The sequence below is a fragment of the Anopheles cruzii genome, chromosome X (assembly GCF_943734635.1).
Source record: "Anopheles cruzii chromosome X, idAnoCruzAS_RS32_06, whole genome shotgun sequence".
In the NCBI taxonomy this organism is placed as follows: Eukaryota; Metazoa; Arthropoda; class Insecta; order Diptera; family Culicidae; genus Anopheles; species Anopheles cruzii.
In genome coordinates this window covers 208,590-229,437 of record NC_069143.1, presented here as the reverse complement: position 1 = coordinate 229,437, position 20,848 = coordinate 208,590, and the positions used below count along the sequence as shown (strand labels likewise).

The 20,848-nt window shown below is 39.7% G+C and overlaps 1 protein-coding gene across 2 annotated transcripts; it reads right to left on the bottom strand.

Annotated features, from left to right (window-relative positions):
• LOC128273786 (protein FAM107B) lies at positions 1–19,601 on the bottom strand. 2 transcript variants are annotated; one of them, XM_053011943.1, is made up of 4 exons: positions 19,544–19,601; positions 17,946–18,327; positions 3,503–3,755; positions 1–3,424 (listed from the first exon to the last, which is right to left on the bottom strand). In XM_053011943.1, the coding sequence occupies exons 3-4, from the start codon at positions 3,637–3,639 to the stop codon at positions 3,148–3,150; spliced, it is 414 nt and encodes a 137-aa protein (XP_052867903.1). In that variant the 5' UTR covers positions 3,640–3,755; positions 17,946–18,327; positions 19,544–19,601; the 3' UTR covers positions 1–3,147. The 2 variants fall into 2 exon arrangements, with proteins under 2 accessions (XP_052867903.1, XP_052867825.1); XM_053011865.1 differs by lacking the exon at positions 19,544–19,601 and adding an exon at positions 19,198–19,215 and having other exon boundaries at positions 17,946–18,416.
• Positions 19,602–20,848: the final 1,247 nt, after the last annotated feature.

Below are 20,848 nucleotides of genomic sequence, written 5' to 3'. Positions count from 1 at the left end.
TTTACTTGTTGTTGATTTTCTACAGCTAGCCACTCCCGACGTATATTGAAATTTTGTGCTAGTTTATTGCAATCACGTTGGTAATTTAACATAGTGCATGTCACCACCGTTGATAATGTTCGACAAACTTGTTATAGAGTATAAGCTCCAGTAAAACCCATAGAAAATCAATCAAATAAAATACATTGGAAGAGAGCTCTAAACTCATCAAAAGTCAGTCAAACAAAGCCATGCATACCGACACCGACAATACAACCGACAGACTCAATGTTTATATTCTGAATTTTCCTTCTTTTAAAATAGGTCTCTCCTTATACGAACGAAACTGTTAAGTTTCTTACACATTCGGCACACTAGTATATCCATGCATCTTTCATCATTCTTCAGCTATATTGAATACATGTATACACACATATTCTTTCAATTCATGTGTTTCTCTTCAGTCACTTATTTTTGTTACTTGTAACGTGTTTGCTTAATCACAAATCTACGGGTATCGTTGAGGAGGGAAAATCCTTACCCTACAGCCAACAGCAGGTTGAGATTTGATATTGTAATAATTTCGCCTGTGAAATTCTCGTTACCTTGGTCATTGGATACGTAAAACAAAAACGCTACGCTTCTATAGAATTGTTCATTGTTGGCTTCTTGTCCTAGCAACTATTCCACCGTGTCCCTCTTCGGGGGAGTATAATACAATGTGTACGAATGTAGTGTGGCTTAAATGCTCCGCAAAGGGGGCCCTGATACGATGGTCTCTTAAATATCCTTTAAAGGTAAATGATGGTTCTGAAAGTAGTCTCTGTCATTCAGAATTCCTTGTTGGCACAGCAGCTAAGGCTTATTATTTTCTCCAGTGGTAGCTCATTACAATCAGGTTTTATCATCCTTTTCGAGTTTTAAGTACGTTTCATTGCTATTGTCGTGCTTCGAAATGATCAAGGTTCGCCAACTAGATGTTAAGTCAGTGGTCTCAAACTCATATTAGCATGTGGGCCGTATTGGAAAGTAACAGCTAGTCAGCGGGCCGCAGTGGAAAGCAACAGCTAGTCAGCGGGCCGCACCACATAAAGAAAATGTTTTTCCATTAAATTTTACGCACGCTGATTTGGTTTGGATTTTAAATCAATCGTATCGGTCATTTCTGTGCCGGCAGCTGAACCGATAAAAACATTTTGTTGTGTTTTATTGCTGACTATTTTGACTGGTATAATGTAATTATATACTCCGCGGACGTGGCCGCGGGCCGCATAAAACTGTTTCGCGGACCGCGAGTTTGAGACCACTGTGTTAAGTTATCTTTTTTATTCTTCTGCTACTTCTAAATCTTATAAATTCGAGTCAGATCGTTCCTCTAAGATTATATAAACAAATACTTCTAAGCCTTTTAGTAATAAACTACTAACTAAGCCAATGTTTTCATTTGAGACTGATTGCCCGAATGAAAGATTCGATGTCCATCTCAATCGCACTAACCGACATATTTGGCACAGCTGTCATGGTGAAAGTGTTTACTACAGCTCTTTTTCCGAAATACTATGTTATATATCACTTTTAATATTACTCTATCAAACTCTACATGCTGTGAAATATATTTGTATCTTTTTCACGCTATGCAATATTTCCAGTCTATTAGCAGTTCAATGTGGATTAAGGTGGTGTTTAATACCCCATTTTATCATTTTATACCGGAGCAATTAGTTCGTCGCATCACTGCATTTTAGATCTACTACAGTAAATAAAACGGGTATTTAATCATATGTAGCATAGTCCATGAAACTAAAAGTAAGGTAACATCGTATCAACATGGTTGCTATATTGACTTTGCAATTCAACGACGTCACTCATTGCGTCTAACCTGTAATACTCCAAGGCATGTCAGTTGGTTCATCTGTGTTGCCATACTTGTGTCTTGTTTACTTTTCATTTAACGCAGTGATATGAAAATGTTCACCCGGTAAAATAGGTTCATCTTACGAACATGTACATATTTATATTTTGGAGTTGCTTATTATTTGTTTTTGCTCATTTGTTCTTTTATTTAAATTTCGCTATGGCTAGTTTTGTTAATTCGGGATTATTTGTACACTAATCTGAGCGGGTTCACGTTACAATTACTTTTATTTATTTATCACATAAGCCGTTTTACTGGAAATATTTCATTCAGCTACACGATGTAGCTTTTCGTATTATCGACGTATTATTATTATGTAGAACATTATCCGCCACAATCAAAGGCCATCTAAATGTGTGCTCGAAAGGTATGTTAATGAGACTGTTATGTTATCTGTTTTTTTCTGTTTACTAAATGACGCTCATTGGCACCAACACAAGAGGAATAGTGGTGTAAGACGATATCAGAATATATGCATCTATTTAAATCTCTCATTAAATAAAAATAAGGCTTATCGATTGAGATGAAAGTGACGGACAATACAAATAAAATGAAAATCCTTTTGACTACATAATAGTCCATTATACCTATTTAAAGCCTATAATTGTTTACTCGCTGGGTTGCACGGTTGTGCCAAGGTACACACAAACAGAAATATCACCGATGTCTAAGACACACTTTACCCTGCCACAAGAGTGCCTTTTACATTCACACACACAAACACATAAGCCAGATGGTAAACTGGGAGCGATAAAAACAATCCCTTACCGGGAAGAGATGATGAATTTCTCTTCTTTACTCATCTTTGCTAATTCCATCCTTTAAAACAAAGCGATATCTCACGCAATCTAATAATCTACACTGTAATACCTTGAAGATTTTTTCTCTTTATCTTTCCTTTTTTTCAATAAAACGTATTGCAGTAAAACATAAAAGTCTAAGACAAGTTTAAGACAAAGTGATTTTCCGTGGAATGGAAAATCTCAAGAAAAACAATCTCGGAACGTTTGTCTGTTGTTGCCATTTGCACTGTGTTACGTCGACATTGGCCCGGCTAGCAAGACAAGAACATCGATAATTGCGGGTGAGCTCGCACCGCGGTACCAAGAAGTATTTAACGTGTATGGCATCTCCAGCGCGGAGCAAACCTGTTGCAGGAAAAAAGAGACGGTGTTTTCTTTTTCTGTGGGCACAGCAACAACCACAAGTGGAACACGCAGGGAACCACAGAATATCGAAGGATACCGATTTGTTCACTTTGTGTCGACGGTTGCACGTAGTTTGGCTCGAACGTTCAAGTATTCCGGGTTAATAGAGCCGCCAGTTTCGGTACCGTTCCCCCCTCCACCGCCCATTTTCTGCTGTTCCAAACGCTGTGCCCGATGCATGATCACACGACCCAGTTCACTAGCGATCGTTTGCTCCGCCTGCTGCTGTTTGGTCAGATTTTGGGCTGCCAGCACCTGGCGCTCCTTTTGCTTTTCAAGTGCCCGCTGTAGCTCCGACTTTTGGTTCAGCACACTTTTACCACTAAAATTAGGAAATAATGTTAGTGTTCAAATTCGTTTCCAGGATTCTTACAAACAAGATTCAAGAGGCTTTACAAACATTTTCTGGTTGAACTTTAGCTCGCGATGCAAGTTCTGGCGATCCATCGATTCCAGCACCGGGTTAACGAGCTTCTTCGGTAGAATTAAACCTTGTGAATCAGTCATGACACTTTGGCTGGAATTAATCGGTGGCATCACTCCTGGAGCTTCTCGGTCGTCGCTAATCACACTTCTGCTATCGGTGCTGCGATGTTGCTGTTGATGGTGGTTGATCCGATGAGCAGTACTACTATTCTCTAGGTTTGTTTCATCTAGTTTAATTTATTCAGAAAAGAAAGATCAACAAAAAGCAAAGTTTAAATTGTTATCACTGAAACAAAAGTTCTAACGATTTAAGCCATGACAGATTATGACGGTGCATTTAGATGAACGGAGCAACGAGAATTTTCTACCGAACCGCTTAGCAATATGTAACGAACGTCAACCCTGGAAACTTAATAGCACTTTACTGAATAGCAAGCAATCCGTGCAAAGTGAACAAGGTAGCGATGCTAAACTAAATTATGCTCGTTGCAAACCTTCCTCAAAGATGCGCATCTTTTCTCGAATAGTTTTTGTTGGGTTCAAATGCGGGCGGTACATGTGGACGGATCACAATCGTCGTAGTTAGTGGTTTGTAACGACGTCCCGACTAAGTCGAACTGCAATTAATCAACGAACACTCTTCATAGTTATGGACTTATGTTTTTTGGAAGCGAACAATCAAAATACCATAGCTACTACTAAAAAAACAATGGGTGTTTATTTGTATGCTCTGTTCATGGACAGTAAAGATTGATTTCTCCATGCATTGCATTGCGAGCATGCACGAACTTTTCCAAATACTGTTTCAGTGCAGTACAGTACAGTACAGTATAGCCGAAATCCTTTAATGAACCTTACGTAGCCAATGACGTCGGTAAAATTATCGTGAATTTTAACGTGCATCATTCCGTATTTTTTGACGACAGATTAAAGATTACGTCTAATGAAGGAAAATGAATCGATAAACAACTTGCGTTTCCAAACAGTCCAAGAGTTTCTCCGTCGTCTTCTCTGCGAGCACCAGGAGGTATCTCAGACGAAGATGCTAACGGAAGAAGATACTGGGTGAAAAAGTAAGTAAAAAATAGCGAACTGAAGCACAAATTTAATTTGTCTCCCAGTGTTAGAAGATAGAAGAAGCGGGGTTTCATCTCGACTCAAGACTCGATCGAATGCAATTTATGCTGGGTATCGCAAATTCCACCAACCATACATTTATCGTGCAATGGAGCTCGATACATGATTCGATGCCCTTTCCCAAATAGAGAGAGCGAGAGTACGTTGATGGACGTTTAGAGAAGACCAGCATAGTGAAACCAGCTTGTCACAATTATTCCAAACCTTGTCCTCAATAGGTCCAATAGTAAAAAAAATAAAACAAGTTGTCTACTAGCACAGTCGCTTTTTTCGTACATAAAGTCTTAGCAATACATGTTCGGGATAGCCAAAGAAATTACATAACAATTAAGGATGTAAACAACTTTCTTCCCCCCCCCCCCCCCACGTCCCAAAAAAACTGCATGCATGGCTGTCAGCATCAACTCCATGTAAAAAATTAAGCTCCACAAAATGACTTACACCGATCCGTGGCGAAAAATGTACTGTCTCTGTAGAGGCTAGTAATTACAACTGCACTATACCACGAAATTGTTGACAAAAGGTCATTCTGCTGTTACGCATGTTATTACAAATCAAATGATCGCTATTGTCAATCGGTCTATAATATCTTCCATACGTCGACGGCCTTCTATCGAATTGCTTACTGTACTACCAATGGCAAACTACTGATTTGCTGACGAAAGTGCGATGTCAACGTAATCGTGTGGAAGGTCGTTTCTCTTTTCAATGGCACAACGTCATCTAACGCTTGTTTCTTTGCTTTAACGACATTGGGAATTGATTTCTGTACACCGATAGCCTCGGTCACGCGCCTTTACAACTGAGGTATGCAGATCATAACACCGAACAACATAGTCAGAACGACGATGGCGAAAACACGTAGGACACGGACGATGGCACGTGACATAGATGACATCGCATCGTCACGCGAAGCTGTTTGATGGACGATGGAGTGTGGTTTTGGTACATCCTACACCTACCTACCTACAGTTCTCAAGCCGTCCTCGGATCGAGTGGCCGAAATGGGCCAGTAGCTTTCAGTGACACCTGTTACCTCGCCACATTTCTTCGACAAATAACGGAACCAGTGGGAAGCAATACTGCTATGCTTCGTTAAGCCAGCTCACCCCAGGCATTGGCACAGCATATCAGCGTCTTTTTTTAACTTGAAAGAAGGCACTGTACCGTATTTGTGTAATACCAGCGGTTCTATACTTCGAAAGTAAGGAAAACATCTAAGTATTCAGGCAGGCGTCGAGCGACCTTGACATCTGTTTGCACAAGTCCGAAAATTAGCTTTCTTCGCGTTCCGTTATGGTGAAATTTTAGGGCTCACTAGCTTCGATGTCTTTAAAATAATGGGAAATATATGTTTGGAACACATTTCGTGTTTCTGGCAATTTCGTTTCGTGTATAAGTTGTGTCGGCATCCAACAGCTCCTGCGATTCCTCATCTTCAAAACTATTTCCCTGCACCAGAATTGACATTGCCCTTCAGGCGAAATAACAACTTCTGAATCTGTTGCGAGTTAATCGCGACATGTTAAACAAAAAGACGGCGACAGTTTGTCGCGGTTTTGTGTACTAGGGTCAATTATTTGTCCATAATACTCAATCTATCTTAAAATTTTACTAAAACTTTACTTTTTTAAAACATTACTAACAGTTAAATACCGAATGTTATTATCTTTCATTGTAAACATTGGTAGATCACAACTGTAGAAAACCCATAACTCTCACTCTGTGACACTCCGTCCTGTACGGTGGCGATGTATCCAACATAAACTCTTGCCCGATGTGCGTTTACTGGCGCCTGTGCTCAGCGACTGTTGTGCTTGCTGGCGACTGTCCTCCATCGGTTAGATGGACTTAAGCCCGGTCCACACGTTACGATGCGTCGTAGCGTGTGGACCGGGCTTTACGACGGTGATTCATGTGTCTCTTCCTGTGTAGGCTATAACCTAGCGCTGTCTGTTCAACTGTGTTATTGTTTTGTCAATTGGTTCGAGCCATTTCAACGGAGAAAGTGAAAGGGGAAAACTACTTGCCTGAAACTTGCTATGCACAAGGCATAAATGCATTAGCAGTAGAAGCAATTCAAAACCACAACCGTCAAACTAAGATCATTCAAATCCTCAACATTGGACACATAAGTAGATAACGATTAACAAAAAGCGAACAGAGTACAATTATGTGTTTCCACAATAATCAATAACGTCACTCGTGCGTATGGATCAAAGGTTTTCTGGTGTACGAAATCAGTGTTCAAGAGCCACTCCAGGCGCTCGAGCACGTATGTTGCAACCGCAGGTTAAATTCACATCCGATGAAGTTAACTAGAGTAGAAAGTGCCGCACACCTGGTTCGCTACGGGGCGATAACGAGTTTCATGAGCTGCGGTGCACTTATGTAAGGTATTGGACTTTGCATTGCGCCTAACTAGCCTTATCTCACACACGGTTTTTACGGGTCACGTACGGACATTCCAGCCGCGAAGCACGAGTGTTATTATTCTGATCGAATGCGATCTGGATTAATGTATACATACATGCTTTGCATAAACTGCTCTACCTCTGCTCTACTCGCTCCTAAGCTATGTAGGTTTACGTAGCTATTTCAAACCTAGGATAATTATTTCCAAGCATTCCAAGAGTATACTACTGCTGCACCGTAGCAGAGTTGAGCAAATGAAAATATTCACGTCTTTAAAAACAAGCGCTTGTAGGCAGAGGGGTAAAGCAATGCCAAATGCCAGATGTCTCTGTAACAACAGTAGACGACTCTGGAACCCATGGTCGTAACCACAATGGTGGTGCGCTACGGGCACAAACTATATTTTGGCGTTCCATAATAAATATAACTTCGCTTTTTATATATGAAGCTCCGTAGCTAGATGAAACTATGGAGCTACTGGCAGTGGTTTACTGAAAACTATGTTTGAGCTTTGAAACCTTGAAGATTGCCCCGATACGTGGGATCTGCTAGCTTCAAAAGAGTTTGGTGAGCGGCGAATAGCGGTTAAAATGGTTAAGTCAATGTTTTTATTTTACATGTAGTGTTTTGCAAGGTGAGAGGACTGTTGGACTGTTGCCGTCTAAAACGGCAATATGTGGGGGTTCTCTTCCCGTGAGGTTCTAGGACGTGAGAGTTTCACGGTGAGAAAATCACAATCAACGTGTTTCCGCTTGATCTATTTAAGCACCGGCGTTGAGAGTACTTTTCAAAACTAATACCCAGACCAGATGGTTTAGGAGTGCTCAGCTCAAATACTTTATAGAGATAGGTGCATGGAACTCATCGAGAAATAGCGTGGAAAAATTAAATGATTGCCGAAAACAGAAACGAAAGAAAACAAAAACAAACTTAACCACAAACATCTAAACAAACGGATTTGCGAAGCGGCTATTTGCTTGAATACACAAAGGTAAAAAATTAAAACACGACGACGAAGATCTCCCCAGTGATGCTAAAGCGCTTCTCGCAAACTGTACGCGTCTACGTAATGCGTGGCAGCATTAGGCGGGATGGCGTACATCTACAGCATAACATTAGCATAACAATGCTGGAAACAACGTAACGATGCCATCCACTCCTCCTTTTCTTCCTCCTTCTTCTTTTGTAAACATCCCCAAAGCCAGCCTTACACCAACATACAGCAGCAATTTGATCGCCATATGGCTCAGTGACTTTCGGAAAGGAATCTACGGAAACAAACTGAAAGTCCAAACAAAATCAAAAGAAAATCGAGGTTTTGTAAGTCTTACACTTTAATTGGAATAGCATAAATAATGCAGAGAAGATGCGAAGCGACCCCGCCTGTCAAGGATTTTCTAGTTACATCTTTCGAGGAAACTTTTCTAATCAACGACGAATGAAAGGCCGTGTCTCAGGTACCGACCAACCAAGATTACACATTGTGTCAGTTTTCACGGCCACATACCTAAGCCTGTTCCAGAAGAGTCGATCCAGCGTCGGAATTCGTGGGATTAGGAAAAGGACCATGCAAATGTCGCTGAAGAGTTGTTATTCGAGACTGTTGAGTCGACGTTTTTCAATATTTTTCAGACTTTCTAAGCCAGTTTCTTCACAACCCTGCTAATTAGTTTTCTGATGCACCATATTTTCCACAGAGCAAAGCTTGTCAATGATGTAGTCTTCGCTTCACTAACAACTTTATGTTCGCTTTAACGGTCAAAACGAATAAAGGCAAAAGAATCAACATTACGTTGTCACTGTCCAAATCTCAGGACACATGTTCCACCAACACTCGCCATTACCTGTTAGCGACGGCCAAACAATGATTCATCTATCCGCAGTAGAAGATGAATAGCTACGCGAATCATCACGAAATAATTGATGGTTGGCTGGCTAACAAATATAAAACAAAGTATATAAAATAAAATGATGTTGGGGTCAATCAACAGTAATAGTTGAGCAGCCAAACTACGACGTACCAACACCAATCATGCAACCTTTGTCCTGCTCACATTCGGAGAAAGAGGAGATAAGAAAACCTGTACAAAGTTCTACCGCCACAGAGAACAGCATTAAAAATAAAAGTAATAACCCAAATTTAACTTCCTAAACGAAGTGTTTTTATTCTTCTTGTTGGATTCACAATTTTGTTTTATTAATTCACGTTTTGAAACCATTATTTCGTTGATTTATTTATGCTCGATTATTCGAAATTGCCTATGCCGAGCCACGAAAGAGATAGGAAATCAGACGGCGCTTAGTTTTCATCCATTCCTTGGTTTCTTGCTGTCGTAGTTAATATGTGGTGGACCACATCTTCGATATGGCAATCGAGGTGATAACGTGTGTAATATTGATACCCCAGACACACCCCTCTCCACTCCTCCTCGTGACACTCCTCTCCGTCATGAAAAGTCTGACCACCTCATTTGACTCTGAGAAAGGAACCAAATTGAACATCTCGTAATCGAAATCGTAACCACCGTCAGAAATTCGCTGCTCCATGTGCGTACGTAATAAACAACGTTGTGGTGCACCCGTAATTTGTGCCTCATTTTGTGGCTTGGCCGAAGGCAAATTTTATCGACATAAATATTTCTAAGTCGGCGGAAGTTTGTAGGAGCTCACCTGAAGTGATATATTATATAATTCACCACCAAATGAATTAATTAGTTTAGCTGGATCAACTGCATCCAGCATTGCTGAATCTGCCGAAAAATATATATATGCTGTATAACCGACACCCCGTATGAAACATGCTCCTAAAGAGTGTCAATGTGAAAAGTGTGTGAAAATCCATAAAATAACCAGAAATTTACTTCTGTACTAACGTTCCCCGACGTGGCAACGGCACTGGGGTGTTTCTTGGTATTGTGTTCGTTGTGGTTTGGTATGCGCTGCACATACGCTCACACATTGCGTGCTTATGTTATTTCCTTTTTTAAATTTTTTAGGTCGCTATATTTTCAATTAATTTCCGAAGGAAACTGAAGTTTCTAAATTTAATTTAAGCATCCAATTTAATTTTTATATTTCTATGGTATATCTATGGGATCGAACTAGGAAACTAGGTTGTTGACGCTTCTTTTCTAATTTTCGATACAATTTCGATTAAAAGTCAACAAACAGGCAAAAAGAAGACAGAGAGAAGAAGTAAAGAAAGCGAACTGAGATTGACTTTTCCAGGTAAAGAAAGATTCGATTAGGATTCAGTGTTTCATATTTTGGGAGTTAATCTTCTTATTTTTTGTTTTGTTATACCATACCATACCAATACCATAATGTGATCAAAACACAGATTTTGTAGAGGCTTCACGCCCTTTTTTCGATTTTCTTATTCTTCAATGGGCTGTTCGGAGGTGGGCTTTCTGTGAGCTTATCGAAAGGAAACGCGGTAGTTTCGCACCTCACACCGGTTTGCTTATCTTTTACGGATCGTTTAACTTCCCATCTTTATATTTTCTTTTTGGATCATCAAGAGAAAAGCATCCGAGAAATAAAAATTGGAACAGAGTCACTCACAGTAAATATTTTCTTAAAAATATTATTATTCTCTCCATAAAACTGAATCGATAATAATCACCTTATTCTAGCGGCAAATCCGACAGATGAAAGGAACAGGAAGAAAGACACACAGATATAAAAAAACAACAATAGTAAAAATGTACAATCGTGTTTTAGGCAGAAAGAATAATTTTTGCTGATTGTTGATTGTATCAGTTTACTACATCGGGTTCAGTACACAAGTTTCTATATCTCTGGATTTTATTAGTAAAACATAATGAAACACAGAAGAAACAGAATGAAGAAAGTGAAGATAAACACCATGAAAAAAAAACGGTATCCAAAAGGCACTGTATCAAAAAAACGAGCGGTCAGCAGAAATGAATGTCATCCCGCTGAGGCGGGGCGAAGAAAAGAAACGGGCGGAATTGTATGTAATGGAGGAAAGGAGATGGTTCTGTTTCCACGATGCTCCAATTAAGCCAGAAGCAAAAGCAATTGCCGATGTTCGTCAAAGAAATGACAAATCAATAAAAAACCATCACCATCCCTAACAAATACCATACCATACCATCTAAACAAATTTACTGAGAAGAAATGGGTGGGGAGTGTAGAAAAAGGTACCAAAGATTTATCATCGTAGTAGAGCTTTGTTGTCCTTGACACTCCCGATTAGGTTCGTGACTCTGTTGCAGACAATGTAATCGACGGGTTTACGGCAGAGGAGTCTTTTGGCCTAGATTTAGACCTAGATTTTAGTCATTTTTCCATTTTCTTTTCCGTTATTAATTAGTTTTGTTACGCCTCGCCCTCCGTTATTACCCATTGTGGCCAATAATTTCAACATTGCGCTGTATGCCAGCGGATGCGAAATATTTTGTTACGTCTTGGTTTGCTTTGGTCTTCGCTCGAATTCAGTTCTCTTTCTTCTTTCATATTTCTTCTTTTTCGTGTGATCGGGTTCCCCAATTTTGAGATTTGTGGTGCGATTGTTTAACTTTCCCAACGTGATGTAAAACCGAGACAATGGCGGGCTATCGCAATCCAAATCAATTCATGATGGTTTAAGGACACTTGTCAATTACCTTTTTTGTCATTTGGTTTTCCTTTTTTAAATTTTCAACAAGACATTTCTTTTTCAACTCTTTCAGTGATTCGATGATTTTCCAATACGATATCCTGTATTTTTCCTACGATTTCAGATGTTGTGTCTGTTTGTTTTACGTTTTTGACGTGGATCGTCTTGTAGGCTTGTTTAAACTCAGAAACCAGGGGGGTTTCAATGTACTAATTGAAGGCGAAGAGTCCTTATACACTTTTAATATTGGTTCATAAATTTCGTTTGGTTTTAAACCTTCCAAAAATAAAAATCACTGCACGATACTTGATTTTTTCCGTTGCAAAAAAAACTGACACGTCGATACTAAATGGCTTGTAAAAAAATTAAGTGCCCGATTGAAATGAAACTTCACATAAGTTCATATGAAGAGTGCACCAATATAATAACAACAACAAATTAGGATCGTAGTAGCGTCCTTTGGTATCGAACCGCAAAACTTAATGAAGACTCTAGTATTTGATGACCTCCTTAAACAATTTCATTAAATATTCGAGCCGTACATTAACGATCCTTCAACTCCCCTCCTACCCTTCCCTCACCCACCTTCTTCCATTCTCCTTCTCCCACTCTCCTTCCCATACCATTGAATGGTTTATTTTTATCTACGGTTCTAACATCCGGACCCAGATATAGCATCAGCAAAAGCTGAAATCACCGACTGGAAGAATTCGGCGCACTTTTCCACACACACATTTCCCATTTTACCTCAAACCCAACGGTTTTCATAAACGAATGATGTTCATTCAACCGGAGAATGAATAAAACAAAATAAGCAGCAACCTTTCACCATTTCCACTCAAATTTCCACAAGTTTTCCTTCTGTTTATTAAAAACAAGCTGTTCCCGGCGTGCGTCGCCACCCCTCATTTCATTTTCATTTCTCGATTATCCGGCGTTCCAGACGATCGAACTTCCCGGAGATGTATCCGATCGGTTTCCCTTCTCGCTTCCCAATGCTCCTCCGTTCCAGAAGATCGGATTTCTCGGTGACGTGTTCGATCGGTTTCCCTTCTCCCTTCCCGTTGAATACATGTCAAAACTCGGACCAGCTGAATTTGGCTCAAATTGCTTGAAAACTAAGAGGGGAGGGATTTCAAACATTCACCAGAACATTTGCCCTACCGAAAAACTTGCAGAATTTGATTCGATTTGCTCGAAAACAACCCGAATTATACTGAATTTTACGTTATGTTTGTACAAGAGTACGCTGTGCAAAATTTAACGCGGATTTGTTCAGTAGTTTTAGAGAAATACCGGTACACACAGCAAAACAAGCATTCATTTTTATATATTAGGTAGTCTAAAAAGAAATCCATTATTTTTGCGTGTACTTCAAAACTTTATTTAAGATACTTCCGATGGTCCGATTTAAGTCAAATATGTACCATTTTGTTGGAAAATTTGTTGTCTTTTCAAAGATTGGCTTATAATGCCTCTTTTGTTCAAGACTTAGTCGTTATTGGCGAAAAACTTTTCACAATCCTTTTTTGATCTCAGTTTTTCATCACTCAGGAAATTTTGTAATGCGTGAAAAAAGTATCAATCGCTTAGTGCAAGGTCTGGACTATACGGTAAATGTATTAAAACATCTCTACCAAGCTTCCGGACTTTCTAGAGAGTCAATAAAGACGTGCTTAACATTTCGTTGTCCTGGTGGAACACAACACCTCTTCTGTTGGCCGATTCTGGCCTTTTCTTGTCAATTATTAGCTTCGAACGGTGCAATAATTGACAGCAGAGATCTGAATTTAGTGTTTGGTTACACGGAAGTAACTAATAATAAACGGTTCTTTTCAAGTCCCACCATATAAACCCAGTAGAACCTTCCTGACCATGAGTCCTGGTTTGACCACCGGTTAAGCAACTTCACCACGCTTAGACCACGATCGTTTTCACACAGTATTGTCGTATGTATCCCATTCCTCATCCCCAATACCCATTGGCTTAACAAATGGGTCGATTTCGTTCCGTTTGGCCAAAACTTCGCAGATGGAAATTCGAGCCGTCATGTTTTATGGTGTAAATAGGGTGGCGGCCAAATATCGAGCTTCTTTGTGAATCCAGCTTTGCGCAAATGGCTTAAAACTGTTTGATGGTTAATCTTCAGCTCCTGACCGATGCTCTGACTACTAACATGCCGATCAACTTTGATTATTTCTGTGATTTTATCGACATTTTCGATGACGTGTATGTCTAGGCTTTAACATAAAAAATAACTGAAACGGGTTGACGAAACCAAAATTTATCACTACTAGCTGTTAGAGTATCGGGACCATAAACACCATGCAAAATTTCAGAGGTCAGGCTTAAATTTTCGCCAATTTCAAATAAAAAATGTAAAATGTACCCAATTTTCTCTATGATGACCTCCATTGTTTACACCCTGTAACGCACAAACAAATGGAATAAACAAAAAACAGTGAAAGCATTTTTTGAAGTGTCAGCTTTAAAACGAGCCTAAACTTGAAACTGTACGATCGATACTTCACGAGATATCGATCACTAAAAACATCTACCTTGAAAATAATGGATTTCTTTTTAGACTACCTAATATGTAGAAGAAGATAGATAGATAAAAAAGTTGCACTACAGGTTGATTTTAGTACAGATTTTAGTTTTTTCTCAGTAAATCACATATTTCTGAGCATATGATCGGAGAGAGTTAATTACCTTGTCAATGTAAACTTATATTCTTATAAATAAAGAAACAATTAACTTATGTACTTTATATCCAGTATATCGTTCAAATCTCGATCAATTGTGGTATTAAGTATTTTGAATCGCATTCGAGGGGTGTTCAAAAATCCGATGAAAAATGTTGTCATCGTACTAAAGGAAAGAAACCAACACCAAAACGATTTGATTATCGTATAATAAACATCTTAGTTACAGATACCTTCTAGACCGAAAAATAGCAGGGACTTGTAAACCTTTCGATTGCAGTTTTTGTTGAATGTAACCAAAAAGGTGTTGCTGGTTGGGTATTAGTTCAGAGTGCTTTCAAATACATACTAGGTGTGTGCGTTGAGAAACAGACTTTTAAAACGATGACTGTACCTGCCCATTGGGACTTCCCAGTTTTGCTGTTCATTCATCATTACCATGTTTTGAGATCAGGTCATGGATTTCAGGTCGAAAAAAAAAATATTTCGGTTTGCAACCCATCTTTGAAAGGGTTAGACCATGACAACTTTTGTACCTGTAAATGACGTATGGCGGCGATTACTATTTTTCTGTTCCTCTTGAAGAAAACTGCTTCGGAATCGCACCAAATGCTTGTCGAGACTTGTATTTGGAAGATCGCAGTGCTTTAATGGGGTTAAAAAAAATCAAAATGGCGATTTTGACTTAACAAAAAAATGCGTCCAAGGACTCCAAAAAACGGACTTTGTGATGGGACAGAAAGGTGTGGTGTTTCACAAGCTCCCAAAACCTGATGAAAACGTTAATTCCGATCGCCACTGACAACAAATGATCAATTTGTACCCTGCATTGTTCGAAAACGACCAAAAAGCTGTTCCAGTTTGTTTAATGGAGACGCCTGGTTGCCCGTGGCAACAGCCACCAAAAAACAAAACTGTTTCAGGATACTATCAAATCACTTGGATGGGAGCTGCTATTCCTCCCCACGTTATTCGCCAGACTTGGTTCTTTCCGAATATCATTCATTTTCATCGATGGGACACGTATTGGCTGAGCAGCTTTTCGTTTTTCTACGAGGAAGTCGAAATGGAATGACTAATTAGTTTACTTAAAAAGTCGAAGAATTCTTTCGTCTGGGAATCCATGATTTAGCAGAGAGATAGGAGAAATGTATAGCTAGCGATGGCACATACTTCGAATAAAATAGAAATTTGCATAAAAAATTTATAAACATTTTTTTGTGTGTTAAAAAAGTCCGTTTCTCAACGCACACACCTAGTACAAGGACCCACAGCACATGCCAAAGGAAACATTATGAACGGGAATCTAAGTAGTGCGTTCCGATTACTGATTGTCAAGCATATTTTCGAATATATACGAATTAGTACAGAGTAAGAATCCGTTTGAGTTTTGGGAAAAACTGAACGATCAAACGCGAGCAAAATTTTAAGCATTTCTTGCAATATTCACAAGGATCAACAAGTGGAAACCATCAACCAGTACTAAGAGTAGACGTTTTGTTGAATCACAGGAGTCCACGTTTGTAAACATATAAATTCTTTTTAGTTTCAGTAGTTTCGGATAAATTTATTGAAAACAGTAAACATTGCTTCAAACCAGAAGCTTGTATTACAGTGAATCAGCAACTTTTTCCAACGAAGGCCAGATGGAGATTTACCCAGCATATGGCACAAACAAACCCTACAAATTTATTATAAAATTTAAACGTACTTAAATATATGTAAGTAAATAAAATATGTGGTTAATGGTTTTTCGTGTCTAGCAATAGACGAGCCTTGAATAATTTGTGAACCTTGGAGTAGATGAGAAGACCCCACGTAATTTAACAGAATTTGCTAAATGGATTCACTTCAATAGTCAACAACCAGGTCAATAATAATACCTGAAGATTATGCACAGTCTCTCTCAAAGTAAATAGGACTTTTTCAAAATAAGAACAACAAATGGTTTTTTCTGCAAAATCGTTTTATTCTATTCAAAATAATCTCCTTCCGCTTCGATACACTGATACAAACTTTTCGAATTACGATTTTAGGTCGTTGGCCGGCATGGCTCGGGGTATGTCGGTACAAGCCTTCTGCATGGCCAAAATGTCAGCATAGCGTTTTCCTTTCATCAGCAAATGAAGTGTTGCGAATAGATAAAACTCACAGGGTGCCAGATCAGAAATAACGGGAAATGATTTATCGATTAAAGGCGATTTTTGGCGCCACCAGAAATGTCGGGCGCCAAGGCCTATTGAAAAAGTCCTGTTTACTTTGAGACAGACTGTGTAATTCTTTCTTGGTAAGTTATCGGCGATGGTAAATTATCGGTAAATTATCAGCAATTCCATTTCCATAAAACGCAACGACGATTTCGGCTCTATTTTGAGAAAATCACGCACTTTTTCGATGCTGCCTGGCGCGTAATCACGAACTTGGCTTGGCCGACATGAAGGTCGTCGTTGATGTCTTCACGACCGTTTTTAAAACCCGTATACAAGACCCGTAGTCTGCCAAGGGATAGACAATCATCACCATAAACTTGTTGCATCAATTTAAACGTTTCGGTAAACGTTTTACGAGTTTAAAACAAAACTTGATATTGGCACTTTGTTCAATACTCATTCTCTTACCGGCAACACAAACATACTGTCACTTTAGGCGCAACAACTTTGCTTCCCGTAGACCAAATGTCATGAAATTTTGACTGGAAGTCTGTAAAGGATGTACCTTTCAAACACATCAAGGTGGCGCCACCAGAAATGTCCCTATTAAAAAAGTCCTGTTTACTTTGATGCAGACTGTATAGAAAGTATTGGTTATTGCCAAACGCGTCAATATTGATAATATTTTATCTGACCGCAATGGCATGCATTGCCCCGTTGATAGAGGAATCAGTAACGCTGGTCGGTATTACGCAGTTGCCCAAGGGTTCGAGTCTCGCGACCGGTTGTCACGCAGCTGGCCATGGGTTCGATTGCCGAGACCGGCGTGATAGGGGCGGTTGGCGCCGGGCCAACAACTTCACCCGTAAAAACACACTGCTACAGAAAGCAACAGAGATTAACATGGTCTCTGGGGCAGGCCAAGACGGCTCAGCGGTTGTCGTGCCGGATAAGAAACAGAAGAATTGCGAGAGCACCAGAGATTTTTTAGTCTTCGAACGGACGGACTGGGCTGTATTTATCAGAGAAACTTTTGATTTGTTGAATCTGCACGAATAACATTTTTCGTATGTATCAATAATCAAGGGATTATTGATACATACGAAAAATACAGTATGGAAATAATTTGTCAACATTAAATTTGCACCCTCGTTACCCAATTTGTGCTAGTGTAAAAATGCTTTCCAGATTAAATTATTATTGTTTATAGTTAGATTGGTCATATCTGGATGAATGGTCTTTGATAAAATTTTCTTTTGTAATCGCGCGTCCACAGTGATGTTACCAATTGGAAATATCTAATGATCCTCGCTTAAAACTGTGCGAGTTTTCATACGAATCCTGGGAAGATGACTCAATTTTACTAAAGCATATCATGTCACTTACCTTTGATTATCCCTTCTAGAAAGCGTATCAGCTATCGTCTCACACAACCTTCAAAGCGCCTGCCCATACGTTCACACGATGCAGTAGCAACCAGAACCAAAGCTTACGCGTTGTGGGTGTTTCGGTTGATTGGATTATTTTCCTTTTCTTTCACTTAGCTCGAACTCCTATCGAACTCCTCGAACATCACCTATTGATGATTTGGCAATGTTTTCTGTACGTAGTCTTCTTCTGCTGCTGTCTCAGAAAACGGAATTAGCTGCTTCGCACACAACACACTCGCCGTACAACAGACTCACGAATACAAACTCGTACACGCTCTGCCGCACTAAAGGACGTGCACAGCCGTGGACGTGCACACAGAAGGATCAGATCTTTTCCACTGCTTACACAAAGAGTACAGAAAATGGTAATTGGAATACTTGTTACGGAATCCTGGCCACATCGGATTTCGTAGGAATGTTTTACAAGCTGTGTGAAGTGATGGAGAGGTCAAAATCGTTAGTTAAAGTTTTAGTTTAATGTCTCATCATAATAAACTTCTAGCTTTCTATCTCCGTTTGCTGATTTTAACCAATTTCTTCGATGTATTGAAGTGCTGTGCCTATGACCTATGTGTTCTGAACGCGGGAACGGTGCAAAATCTACAATTCCATATTTCTGGGTTCATTTGCTATTTGTGGTAAACCAAACCGATCGTTGTGTATCCCCAGCCTCGCATGACACCTGTTCCGACAGCACGAAACTCAAAAACCAACAAAACAACGGCTATGGGTAAAGGACACATAACAGAATATGTAAGCATTCTTAAGGATCCGTCCTTAGGCCGCCGAAGCGAACGATAAATGATTTTCGGAGTGCCACACACCCTAGAGTAAAGTGAAAAAAGCACATGCCTTGCACGAAGGAAATTCATGAACGCAGTAAAACAAATGCATGCTCACACATACCTATTATGCGCAGCAAACAAATTGTTAATGATATTTTGTATTTGTAGCTACTTTATTGCTGATTGTTTGTTTGCCATGTGTTTATTTAATGAGTCCTACCGATACTCTTTTATTTCCCACCGCTGACCGACCCAGGGAACTAAATTATCGAAGGACGAAGCCCCTCAAACGCGCGCGTGCGTGTGTGTAGGCACAAATGTGAAAGGCCAAAGACTAAATCACAACATTAATATCACGGCGATGACGGCAGATGAATTCTTCGACCGGCGGTGTGTTGTGACAAAAACGAAAACGTTACTCACGCCAACGCTTCCTTGAATGGTTGCTCGAAAGTGCGGTTGACATTCGCCGGCTGATGGAAGATGGATGAAGACAAAGAACACAATAAACACGCCGGATTGTATGCATGCTTGCGTAGTAAATGTAAATTTTAAAACATTAGCAAGCAAGCAAACAAAGAACAATATCAGTATACAAAAAAAACAAACGACACTATTGAAACGTTATTTTCCATTGTGAACGAGGCAGCAGTTCAGAACAACTTGTACGCAAGACGCACTTTTTAAGCACAAAACTCTATAAAATGCCCGACGGCTGGAGCAGTTAGGAGAATGTGGGCGGTAATACTACTGCTTTCACGAAATGCACCTGGCAAGCACCACCCCTGGACAGGTTTTCGTGAGAAGATCGTAGCACACTCGCGCGCTTAATTGTGTTTTCCTTTTTTATATATTTTGTCTAACTTGAGCGACTAGAGTTCGCTCTCAAAACCACTCTCTTGCTCGCTGTTTGCGCTACGATTGAAGTTCCGATGAATAGTCGAAGTATTGGTGCTCGCGGGACAAACGGAACGGATTTCTGCAGCCGAACAAACCGAATTGGTGCTGTTGCGAGACAATAACTAACTTTGGATTTTCTAAGCTGACTTTGCTGTTGGTATTGGTGAGTTTTGGGAGCAGTACTTCCTGTGAACTGAAACGACCACGAACAACAGCCAAATGCTCGTTAGCGTTAAGGCCGTTTGCTTTAAGAGCTAAGCGTTTCACGTAGCGCTGTCTCTTTTCTACTAAGACTCTAACGCTGTTTTCAGTAACGACGGTAATAAGTGTATCTCGCTTGGCAAACACCCATGGCGAGTAATGGAATTATTTTAGATGTGTTAAGAATTACAAAGAAAAGTGTTGAAATCGTCTTTGGTTGTCATTAAAGCTAGAACAAAAAAGTCGAAATGTTTGTCGAGTATGTTTGTCAAATGCACGACCAAAAGTTACGAATTATATAATTTCTAACCTTGCAATTGTTTATCACATTATTGTTATTGGAGTGCAATTGGAGTACATTCCGATTGTTATTGGAGTGCCAATTTGGGGGATTTGGATACTGTAGAGTACTGTAGAATTTTCACCGGGTCAAACAGCGAACAAACTAAACATCTGATAGCTAGAAATGCCTAACTCTTTCGCTCTTTGCTTTGCTCTTTCGCTTTTTTCTCATGGCCTTACTATTTTTCACACAACTACAATTGTCGAGCTGTCCGGGCTTACAACAGAGAGTTCACCAGAGTTATTTCCAAGTGTTTGAGCGATTTTTTAAGCAACAAAAAGGTTTCTGTGACAGTTGTTGAATTTCACGTATCACCTTTCCGACCGTTTTTGGTCATTTACAACCCCTAACTAATAATGCCGGTCGGAAAGTTTTTTGCCAAAGCGAAAAAGATAAAATTATCTCGCGCGACTGAAACGGAGGAGCAACAAGAAGTGAGAAGGGAAGCCGATCGCATACATCACAGGGAAGCCCGATCGTGTGGAACGGAGGAGCAACGAGAAGCAAGAAGGGGAGTCGAACGGACACATGTTTCAACTAAGATTCTCATTTTCATTAAGTTGTAAAATAAAAACGGCCTCATAAACGGGTTGAACATTGATTTGAAAAGTTTATTTATTACATTTATGT